The sequence below is a fragment of the Mauremys reevesii genome, linkage group 8, assembly GCF_016161935.1.
Source record: "Mauremys reevesii isolate NIE-2019 linkage group 8, ASM1616193v1, whole genome shotgun sequence".
Classification (NCBI taxonomy): domain Eukaryota; kingdom Metazoa; phylum Chordata; order Testudines; family Geoemydidae; genus Mauremys; species Mauremys reevesii.
Window position 1 is genome coordinate 36,022,691 of NC_052630.1, and position 12,113 is coordinate 36,034,803.

Below are 12,113 nucleotides of genomic sequence, written 5' to 3' on the forward strand. Positions count from 1 at the left end.
TCTGAATGTATGTTAAATTATAAAATTGCATAAATAAATGGGTATAGATATAGTGTGACCTCCTGCGTAGCCAAAAGAAGCACCATAGTTAGTGGAGAGACTGTATTTAGTTGAAAGTCAGCCTTTTTTAATGGTTCCCAACTAATGAGAATCAATGTTTCCTTAGGAAAGTAACTAAAAATACAAATGAAAAACATTATTACAATAGATTTAAATCAAGGTTTCCTGCCTGCTGATTTAAATCACTTTGGTTGAAATCAGTCCACTCTGGTGCCACATGGAGATGTGGGACATGGCCATAGTTTGGCAAGGGGCTAAATGTGGCTGTCACATTTATCACACAAAGCCTGACAAAATATAGGGCCAGCCCTGCATGGAGGTCCCTCCAAGTCACAGGGTTGGGGCACACTGGTATGGGATATCCCTGGGCTGCTCTTTGAATGCAGAGAGGAGAGTCCCCAGGACTATACTGCTGGCACCTTTCACCAACGTTACATTCCTCGCATGTCACCTCCTCTCCGTCCATGAAAGGCTGCTCTCCTTGTTGTGCCATTACACACCCTGCAGAGCTGTCTAGGTGCAGAGTGGAGCAGGCTGTGCTCTCTATGGTGATGGAACTGTCATTCTGACATGCATGTCCAGGATCCCTGTGAGGAATGCTGGTTGAGTTCCTGCAGATGTCTCTAGCTGCCCAGCCCATTGCCTGTGCCTGCAAGAAGCAGAATGTCACTCTGTTGCAAGGCTAGAATAGCCTTAAAGTAGCATAAGCTGAAACATCTGGGTTTTGGAAAAGAGATTTTACAAAATCCCACACTGGGAAATGTCATGGATGTGGCAATATGTTGTCATAGTTTTTTCTCGCTCTCTTTCAAGATTTCCTGCAGTGCTTGCTCTCCAAATACAACTGCATAGTGCTTGGGGATTGGAACCAAAGGGAAACTGACTAGAAATAAAAGTGAACCTGATTTATCTATTTGCTGTTGTCTAAGGTGATTGCATTTTTAACAGGTGATTAAATGGCCTGAGCAGTAAAAAGTACATGAGATTTGTAAAATCACTGCAGTTTTGGTCACCAAAGGTGTTGTTAGTAGCACAGGTGAATATAGATATACTGTATTCGTAACAGGTGGCTTTTAACCAGAGTGTGTCCTTTTTAAACAAGTTCCTTTTCTGCCAGGGGCAGTTGACAGTAAATCCAATTATTTAGTCTCTTATACAAAAAAAAACAAATGACAGTTGTGTCCTTGGCAGGAACTCAGGCTTTTAACAGTGACCAAACTGCAACCTGATGTAACCAAACCTTTTGGGGGCACAGCTGTGCTCCAACCACTAGGGAACACCTCTCTTCAACCCTTACTTCTGCAGGCTCCTGTGAGCTATAGTAGACATGAGTTTTCCTTCTCCCCCTCCCCCGCAGCTTTCTCATCTCCTTCTCCCTCAGCCTTGGATGGGATGGTTCCTGGTGGCTAGGGTTGTTTGGATGACTCCCCTGCTACTTCACACCACTATGCTGCAGCAGGGAGACCCACGCAGCAAACAAACTGGCAGCAGGCAGTGAGAACCAGAGGGACAAGGATGGCTCCAACCTATCAGAATCCCTACAGAAGAACAAGACAAGTAGGACCAAGGACAGAAATTTGGATGAGATCCTGCTAAACTAGAACTGCTGGCAAATATCCTTCCTAGGGGGAAGTAAACTCAAATGCCTGTCATTTCTTTCATCCTTTCCCTCCAACTTCTGGGCCAGGGGAAAGCCCAGCCCCAACGCACTTCTGTCCCCTCCATCATGGGTGGGAAATCCAGTCAGAGAACAGGCACTGAGGCCTGGATGAAAGGGCAGCCTGTTTTTTAAACTGATGGATACAGAGCGAGAGCACAATTGTTTCCATTGTCTCCCTGTACTCACCCCTATGTCCAACAACAATGGAAAAGTTGGTCCAATAAAAGAGATTATCTCACCCACCCTCCAACAATGGAAAAGCATACTGACTGGATATCCCCCTGCCCCCAATGATCAGTAACAAAACAGAACATAAGGTTGCTGCTGGGTACAGGGTCATTGTTAAGTTTCAGAGTGAATGTCACACTGAGATGAACTTGTGGACTAGTAAGGTCCACAGCTGGCACTGAAGCAGAAAACACCCAGGCATTTTGCAGGGGGAGGAGAAGCTAGGTGGCACGCCAGCCATTTCTCACGGCGGGGCACCTCCACCGCCCCGGCAGAGCATGTTAAACTCCAAGTAACTAGAGGGTAACAGTGGCTATTATGCGCGCTTAGCTTGGCTCCCAGCCCCGGGGCAGCTCCGCTACCCGCATGTGCCAGCTCCCGGTGCCGGACTGGGTCTGGGTCCCAGATATCCCAGCTGCAGTAGGTCCTTGGGGAACTTCCCCCGCTGAATAGCCCCCCACCAACCGCCTCGCGTCCGGCGGACTGAGCGCCCCTGCCGCATGGACGCTCCGAACGCGGCTGGGCGCGAAGGGGCAGAGCTCGCCGGGGCAGGGCCCGAGAGCCCTGCGGGGATCGCACGGGAGCAGGGGCGCGAGAAGGAGAACCCGGCCGCATCTGGGGGCAAGGGAAGGGGCAGGGAGTGAGCATCGCGGTGGGCGGGACCCGCAGCGTTGGGGAGGGGCCCATGCGGGTATAAGCAGCGACCACCCTTGGACTCAGCGTGGGGGTGGGGAAGGAAAGCAGACGGAGTTGCGGACTGAGTGGTTGACACCGCACTCATCCAGTTGTATTTCCACTGCAGGGTAGGATGGGGCAGGCGGCTGGGAAAGGAGGGCACGACACTTATCATTGACAGACATGGCTATCTTCCAATCATAGTAGGGGGCGGAGCCTGGTATCACGGAGTGAGACCTTCAGAAGGAGTCAAAGGGGAGTGTGTGACGGATTGGGAGACAAGCCAATCATATGGCGCCAAGAGCTGTGCGGTATGACTGATGCACTCTCTGAGCAATCGGAGTCCGGAAATCTCGAATTAAAGTTGACCGACAGGTATTTTATCCAATCAGTCTCCAGCTGTTCCGGGAGGGGCTTGACTGACATGCCGGATGCCCAGTCAGATTTCCGAAAATTCAGGAAGAGACCGAAAGAGAACGGGGCGGGGCAGCGAGTACAAACCGCCTCGGCGTGTGCTCTCAAGGTAGCATGATGGGAGCGCGTGACGAGAAGATGAGTGGCGGGAGATTTGTCCAATGGAGCTGAGGCGTAGACCGATCATGGCCAATGAGAGTGGCAGGAGCGGGCGGGGAAGGCGGTGCGGCGCTCCTAGTTCGTTAGGTTGTGAGAAGTTAGTGGCGCTGCTGCTGGTGCTGTGAGGGGACGGAGACGGCTGGGCTGTGAGAGCAGCAGCGGCCCCGGATCAGCGCGATGCTCACGGACGGCACGGCCGCCCCTGTCGGCGACGAGGAGATAGACTCGGTCACTCCCCGTGCCCCCCCCACCGCCGAGGACCCCGTCGCGGCCGGGCCCGCCCCGCTGGGGCTGCGGGCCGTGCGCCTCTTCGGGGAGGCTGGGCCCGGCGGGCCAGGAGGCCCCGGAGCGCCCGACGCCGGAGAGGCCGCCCTCGACTTCAAGCTGGCGGCCGCCGTGCTGAGGAGTGGGGGCGGCGGCGGCGGTTCCGGCAGCGATGAGGACGAGGTGTCCGAGGTGAGAGACCGATGGCCGGGCCCGGCTTCTCCGCGCTCAGCCGCTTCCTGACCGGCCTAGGCCGGCTCGCTGCGGCAGCGGCGACCTGGGGCCTGACCTTCTCTGCTCAGTAAAACGGTGCCCAGAACCCAACAGCGAGCCAGGGGGGCCCAGTGTTTAGCCTCCTGTGCACCCAGGAGCGGGGGGGCCTCCCGGCATCCAACCGCTCGTCTCGCTATGCGCCTCCAATCGTCGTGAGCGGGGGATGGTCCCAGTACCAGCCCTTTGCCCGCGGAATGGGGGCGGGGCCCCGCACCCAGACTCCTCCATTGTGCCCCTAGTCTGTGGGGCTCAGCACCCCCACATTCTCCTCTCCATAGCCAGTCTGGGAGGCGTGTCTCAGCCGCTCAGCCCCCCCCCCTCCCCCCGGCTGGGAGGGGGTGATTTGAGCACCTCATCTGCACTCAGTCTCGGGGAGATAGGGTCCCAGTACCCACTTTTGTTTCATCAGACTGATGGTCTGGGCGGGGGAGGGGTTTAGTATTCAGTCTCTTTCATATAGTGTGGGAGGGTGGTGGCTTCCAGTACCTGGCCACACTGAACCTATTCTGTGCTCGGTCTTAAGGAGTGTCTGAGGTTCCCAGCACTCACTTATTGCTACCCCAGACTCAGGAGGAGGAGGTATAGGGGTTCCAAGCACTTAGTTTCCTGATGAGAGGAGGGGTTTCTCTCTCTCTCTCCCCCTAGAGAAGAATGGAGGGCATCCCAGTCTCTAATCTCCCAAACACGTGTATAACCTGAAGAGGAGTGGGTGGGTGTATACCCATCCCCATTCTATATGGGGCCTGTGGGGGTTCTAAACTCTCAGTGAACGCTGCTCCATCTGGTCTGGGGGGAGAGACAAATTTAAGTTTTCATCCGTCACCACTCACTGGTGCTGTGGTGAGGGAATTAATTCAATCTCCTGTGTCACCTAATTGAAGGGGAGAGTTTTGAGGTCCTACCCACTACTACTGCCTCCACCTAAGCAGATGGTTCCTAGTGACCAAAGCTCATGTGCAGAGGTTGGGGAGCTGCAACACATCTTTGCAAGAGGGGGAAAAGGTACAATTAACATAATACTGATTTTTTTCCCCTATGTATCAGAATTGGATGCCTGGAGTGGATTGATGCTTGAACTTCTCTACTTTACAATTTCACCTGAAGGGATGGAAGGAGGGGGCCCAGCACTTATTCTGGTGTCTAGGCACTACATTGTGCATCTGTCCACTCACCCCCAGGCCTGGTGAATTCTGAACTGTTAGGCCTTGTCCGACTAAGAAAATTGCACTAATTTAATTAAAATACATATTTTTAGTCCAATTGATTTAGTTAAACTTCTGTAAGCTTGGGTAAAGTGTGCGGGCACACTTCTTACAGCTTCTTAAATTAAGCTGAATTGATATGTCAGTTTAAGTGTCCACACTGGGACTAAACTGTTTTTAAGTTCTAAATTAAACTGGTGGAACTTGTGCGTGTGAACATGGCCTCAATTTGAGGTTACGTCCCATAAAGATCTATGTTCTTGTAAATATTCAAACTGAAATATATTCCAGTGGGGTTGGGGGTTATTTGTAAAATACTTGAATCCCCTCCATGCACTAGCTAAGGAAAAAATACCAGTTGCTTCTCTGTTGGTATCTAGTATGTATCAAGCCTTCTATCTCTGTTCCTTCACATGCCAGTATATATCTGTTTTACAGCAGTGTTTACAAAACACAGGTCTAAGTGAGAATCACTCTGAGAATCTGTCAGCTAAATAGGAAACCAAGAAAATCTGAAATAGTATCTTTATTCTGATATTGATACCATCAAACTGGTAAAGATTCTGCTTTGGAAATGTATCCTTTTTGGGTATGTCTATGATGCAGATTAAGGGATGACGGTAGCATGGGTAGGCATACCTGCACCAACTTTACTCTAGTGTGGGTAACAATAATATGAAGATGAAGTGGTAGAGTTTTCAGTGTGGGCCAGCAACCAGAGTACATGATTAGGGCCATTGACAGGCTTTTACTGGAATGGGTAACCCATGCTGAAGTCCATGTCACTATGTATTCACTAATATTATCCCCACTAGCTAGATTAAAGCTAGCATAGGTAGGCATACCCATGCTAGAATCATACCTTAATTTGTGATGTATCTTTAGTTACCTACTTCTCTGTCTCAGGAGATGTGGATGTCTAATTAGTGTCTGTGAAGCACCCTTGTTGAGATCCTCTGGTGAATGAGGCTATATAATGGCAAAGTACTATTTATAGTTGATGCCTGTAGTCTGTAGATTCATTATAAACCGTTGAGGGCAAAAAAGATTAGGAACTTTGTACAAACGCTTGCACAAGGCTGGAGTGTAGGAAATAAGGTCTTTCTGCAAGAACTACTTTCTTATTTAAAACTTTTTAAAAGGTGCTGCCAAGTAAATATTCAGAGGCTTCCAAAATACATGCGTAGATAAGTTGTCTTGGTGTTTCTGCCTGAGTTTGAACTTGAATGTGCTCGTTACCTGTGCTCAGTATTGGGCAGAGGTGACTGTACGAGGAAACATGACAGAGAAGGATGAGTCTTGTGACTGATTCCCTGCTAGGTTGTTATGGAACAAGGTTGACACAATTCAGGAGGAGCTGTCTTTTAGCCTCGTTCTCTGTGGAAGAATATTAGAGGCACCTGCTGCTGTTGTCCTCTGTCCCAAAGAAGCAACTGTAAGCTCTTGGGATGGAAAACTGCAGCTCTTGAATTAGACAGCTTTGAAAACTTAGCAAGTGTCTGAACTGTGGTCTCAAGTTATGAGTCGCTGACTTGGGTGTATGCTTTGAGGTACTATCAATGCTTGGAATTAGGGAGCACTTGAAGGGAGATTTAAAAATAAATAATATGCTTCTGTTTATCGAAATGGCTTGGATGACATCCAAAAGTTTTGGATAAATGGAAGCGTTCTGTAAGTGACATAGGGTTACATGGAGAGGACACTGGCTTCGGGTAACTAGGATTTTCAGATAGCTGGAATTATACTGTACATAAAATGAAGGTTTGCCATGTCCCCTTAATCTGGGCTTTTTCTGCAGTTGGCTTCTATAGTCCTAAAAAAGAAACCATGCTGAAATGATGTCCGTAACTAGTGTATGTGCATGTGCAGTATTCTTAATATATTGCATTGATGTGGCTTTTAATCTGGTAAAATAACTGGACTAGGATTAGTCAATGGCAGATGGAGAAAATAACCAAATAAAATCATCATGGAGGTGCAGAAAATAAAATACAACAGAAGTATAAAACAAATACAGGATTCAAAAATGAATAAATTTCAGAGGCAAGATAAATAATACTTACAGCATTTCTTATGAGATTTGAAAGTGCTTTAAAATGGAAATATTATCCCCACATTGCAGATGAGGAAACTGAGGCACAGAGGGGAAGTGATTTGCCCACAGTCACACAGCCAGTCAGTGGCAGAGCTGGGAATAGAACCCAGACCTCCTGACTCCCAGTCCATTTCCCTATTTCCTGCATTATTCTGCATCGTGCAACATACTTAATGGAAAAAAAACAGCTGGGGTGGGGATCAGGAAGTCTCTAAAGTAGAAACAGTACCGTATATACTCGTTCATTAGCCCGTTCGTTTATAAGCCTACCCCCCCCCCCCAAGATGGTTAGGTAAAAATAGCAAAAAACTGTATGACCCTTTCATAAGCTGACCCTATATTTCAGGGGTTTGCAAACTTTGGCTCCTGGCCCATTAGGGTAAGCCTGTAGTGGGCCTGGACGTTTTGTTTACCTGGAGCATCAGCAGGCCTGGAGCCCCACAGCTCCCAGTGGCCGCGGTTTGCCACTCCCATTGGCTGGGAACGGTGAACCACGGCCACAGGGAGCTGAGAGGCTCCAGGCCTGCAGATGCTCCAGGTGAACAAAATGACAGTATATTAGATATTCAATTCAATGATTCCATAGAATTTAAAATCATCAAATTTTGGTGTAGATGCATTTATAAGCTTTTTGATGCGTAACTTTTTTACCAAAAATATTCAGTTTATGAACGAGTATATACGGTAATTGGATATAATTTTTGAGCAATATCTTTGTCTCAGTTGTTTTAAAGGATTATTATGTGGATGGGGGCAGAGGAGATGGGCATCAGAAATCGAAAAAACTGAGGAAGGAGAATAATGAGAATGAATTAGTTTTGAGTCAGCACAGGTCAAGAAACTGTACATATGGGGAAAGATTAGGAAACTTTGGGTATGTCTCCACTGCAATTAGACACTCATGGCTGGCCCATGCCAGCTAACATACCCCTTACGAACACATTTGTCTGTTTGAGTTCAAAGGGACAGTTCAAAGGGAAAATACTTCTGAAACTAGTGGTGCAGATGAACTATGGAGAGGCTAATAAGGTGAGAGAGAGAAGAGATTCAGGAAACTGACACCTTTGATCACCGTAAAAATACATCAAATGCAAATCAGTCAACAATTACAGATGATTCAAGCATGATCCATGGAAATCATATCAAGTAGATAATTTTTTTCAGAAATAGTAGACAAAATATTAAGAGGGATGCAGTAATTCTCCTGTACTTAGAGAAGATATTGCCACCAAAGGCTGTTGCCCTCCTCATGTTTAATTTTGGAATCCCTACAGATTGCCCACGGGTTTGGTAACAATAGTGAAGGTCAAAACATTCACATATTATCTTAAACTTGGCCTGGGTTTGTGGTTGGAAGCTGCTGTGGCCTATTTTAAATGAGTTAATCTAGTTCTGAGTGAACTGCCATCACTGGAGCTGGATTCTATTGAGGCTCTGGCAATAGGTGCTGGTGGAGTGAATAGGCATGGATATTAAACTATCTTCTTGATACTAGCTGTGATCCCTATAGGTTAAGTAGGAGGTAAGTTGGCAGGGGTGTGTGTGTGTGTGGAGTTTAAGCTACCTGTCCTTTGGCTATAGAAGACTACTGGGTCCAGGCCTACATTATGTGAATCTCTTACCTTTCACCAATATTACATCAAATTCTTTAACTGAAGTCTGTCTTTTAAAAAGGGAAAATTGGGCTGCAGAAATAGATGTATCAAATTGAAGTAAAGGACTATGATAGTTGAAGTATTTGCAATATTGTGCCTCACTGACCTAATATAAAATGAAAAAGCAAATCTGAGGTGATCCATAATGATAAAGGTACTCGAGGATCTTGGGGTTCAGAGTGGCATTTGACTGCAGTCATATAAAAGTTATGCAGGCCTCTTGTGTTCGTAGTTATGTAGTCCTGATTTTTCAAAGGAAATTAGAGTTCACCCCTGCTGTAGAATGTCATTTAATCCATTTGCATCCCTTTTTCAGAGTGAGTGGCCTGACAGCAGAATTGCCTTATGTATAAAATGTATCTATTCCATAAGCCTCTGGGTACATTTACATGAAACATAATTAAAAATCGGACACAACGTACCTTTAGATTCCCTATGGTCCTACGTTTAGAGTCCCCATGGTAGGCACCCCATATCCTCCTTAATACGTAAGGATTTCTTGCAGGGTGGATAAAAAATAAATCATTTTAAAAAATCAAATGGGATTTTTGATCAGATTTTTTAAATTTAAATTGCATTTTTATTTAAATACAAATTTCTTCTTAAACCCTTTAAAATTAAATCTGAAATGACAACCCATGTTAAGGCCTAAACCTAATATAATCTATTAACATTTAAATAAAGCTTCATCAGTGAATCCTCTAAAAACTTTAGTGAGCTAAAGGGTGTTGCTGTTTTAATTATATAATGAATCAGGGAGAAAACATCTGTAATTTTTGAGGCCAACTCAGGCTTTATAAGTGTAACAATGTCATGTATCAGAGGGGTAGCCATGTTAGTCTGGATCTGTAAAAGCAGCAAAAAGTCCTGTGGCACCTTATAGACTAACAGACGTATTGGAGCACGAGCTTTCGTGGGTGAATACCCACTTCGTCAAATGCATGTCACGTAGTGCATTATCTATTTTCAGTCTCTGTAACAGAGCAAATACTGGTATTTGCATTTTTGCAAATATGTAAGTACTTTGAAGAACGTGGGGACAGACTTCCAAAGGTATTTAGTCACCTAAAGATGCAAATAGATGCCTAGTGAGATTTTGAGAAGTGCTAAAGCAGATTGTGCCTGTGCACATTTGAAAATCCCAGTAAGCACTTACCTGCATCTTGAAGCATCTTAAAAAAAATACCTTTGTTTCTGGTCACCGTGGGACAGATTGAAAAAAATCTGTCAGCACGCTGACTATAAATAACACTTCCTTTGTTTAATATATCAGTTAATTTGAAATGCAAAACATATTTTAATAAGCCTTTTTTTTGAGTATCCTGTTTATTAGTTTATTAGAAACCGTTTTAAGTTGTGGTTCTTACACATTTTTAATTGATTCTAGTTTTATATATAAAAGCAGCTTGACACATGGGTAAAAATTAACTAGTAAATAGAAAATGGTGAATGAAATTTCTTAACCTACAATAATTAAAAATTAAGAATGTGATTTAAATGTATGTTAGGATATATAATTGTTTATACACATTTTTCTTCCTGGTTAGCAAAAAGTATCAAAATTAGTGTAAAAACTATATTTAGTTGCAAATGAACATGTCTGAATGCTATACCAAACAATGAGAATAGATACTTTCCTAAAGCAAAATTCAAAGTAGAAGTCTAAAAGATAAGAATTAATAATTTAAATTAGGATTAGAATCAGTGAATTAAATCACTCTACCCTGATTTCTTTTATCCAGTATACACTCAAGCCTTTCTTCTGACTCAAAAAGAACCCCTTCTGAACCCATTTCCCACTCCAAAGTTTTCACCTGAAGCAAGTAAATGTAATTTCTGTATCTGTTATGAGGACTCCCTGGTAGTTCTCAGTGGTATCAGCTGAAGTAAAAAATACTGTGTCCTGGGGAGTAAGTTCTGATTGTCCTAATATGGACATCTATATTTTCAGAGGTGATAACGTTGCTTCAGATATCACCCAAAGTCCTCTTATCTCCTGTGATTTTTATCTTGTCTTACTAATAGAAGTACCCATTTGTGGAATGAGGATAGTGTAACTAAATAAAAAATTTAGGAATTAATGAGTTATACTAATCAAGTTCCTCTGTAAATATGGGAAATCTACAAAAATCATGTTTATGTATTTGATAACTGATGCATTTAAGAGTTAAGGACATCCTGTTGTTTGAAGCCTTTCCATTGACACAGTATGATTTTCAACTCCTGTGATAGTCTAAATTATAAGAACAGTTGGACTCTCTTGTTAGATTATTCTCATTAATACACTTATTTGTAAACCAGCTTTTAAAACTAACTACCTATGTGTAAGTTTGAAAGCTTGTCTCTCTCACTAGCAGCAGTTGGTAGGGGGAGGTTAAAGCCTAATTTTGGAGGAACTGTGGGGTCTTTGAAATTTTGGGGATTAAAACAGATCAGGCTGTTTTCATTTCCTTTTTCCATCTATAACCTCCTAATAATCAGTTTGAATATAAATTGGAGATGTAACATTTTTCCTAACTACTTGTTGTTTGTATAAATTCAATTTTTTTTTGCAATATATCTATCAAAATGTAGCTAGAAGAGTCATGTTCCTGGATATAGTATGTGTTAATACTGTGCAATCATGTTGTGAAGAAACAAATTCATGTTGTGAATGGTCTCATTTTTCAGTAGTTCTGCGATAAGATGAGAACGTTTTCTTCCTCTTCTCTCCCCAGTCCACTTTTGGCTGGTAGAAACTTTATAAACATTCCTCTTTTTTAAATCCTTCCTCCACAGGGCCTTGTTTCACAATATCTCATAATTCTGACTAAGCAGGTCTGGTGTAACTAAATAAAAAATTTAGTGACTCCTTTCAGAGCCATCCAGTTTAGCTTTTGAGACAGGTGTTGATAGATGGTTAATTGTTGCAGTCTTTGTTGGTCAGAAGAACCCAAAACTCCGATCCTCACTTGACTATGTAACACTTCTTCTAGGTCCATTTGCTGGCCCTACTCCAAAAATCCTTTTGTCTGTTTGAAAATAGAAGACACTTTACTTTAAATATTTGTTTAAATGCACAAAAATATACAGAATATGTGCTTGTGACTTGACTTTAACATGTCAGGAGCCCAGAGTTTCCACTAGGCCCATAAGTTACTCCCCCCCCAATTGCTTCCAATAAAAGACAACCCACTCAACAACTCTCTTCTTAACTACAGAAATCAAAACTCCCTGATGAAACCTTTTCTCCCCATCAATATCCTCCTTACCCAGGAATCTTAGTAAAATGATAAATGTTAGTGTGCCTGGAAGGCTAACAAATCTGGCTTGTTTCAGACCAAAGAGAGGAGGAGATTAGCTTTTTCCAGGTGAGTGCATCATAAAGAGAAAGGTCTACCACTAGGCCCCAGTCTTAAATTAAGGAGACTCTACACCATACTGTTAAT

General features: G+C 44.1%; 1 protein-coding gene across 12 annotated transcripts in view; it reads left to right on the forward strand.

The window, feature by feature from the left end:
- The first annotated feature begins 2,869 nt into the window (after positions 1-2,869).
- The window catches only part of LOC120369909 (ankyrin repeat and KH domain-containing protein 1), a 187,582-nt gene continuing 178,338 nt past the window's right edge, over positions 2,870-12,113 (forward strand). For 9 of the 12 annotated variants that reach the window (XM_039483696.1, XM_039483699.1, XM_039483701.1 and 6 more), the window contains exon 1: positions 3,114-3,652. In XM_039483696.1, coding sequence (XP_039339630.1) covers positions 3,374-3,652 — 279 coding nt within the window. In that variant the 5' untranslated portion in view covers positions 3,114-3,373. Of the gene's footprint in view, positions 2,999-3,026; positions 3,653-12,113 lie in introns of those variants that run through there. The other 3 variants (XM_039483703.1, XM_039483708.1, XM_039483707.1) reach the window with 3 other exon arrangements.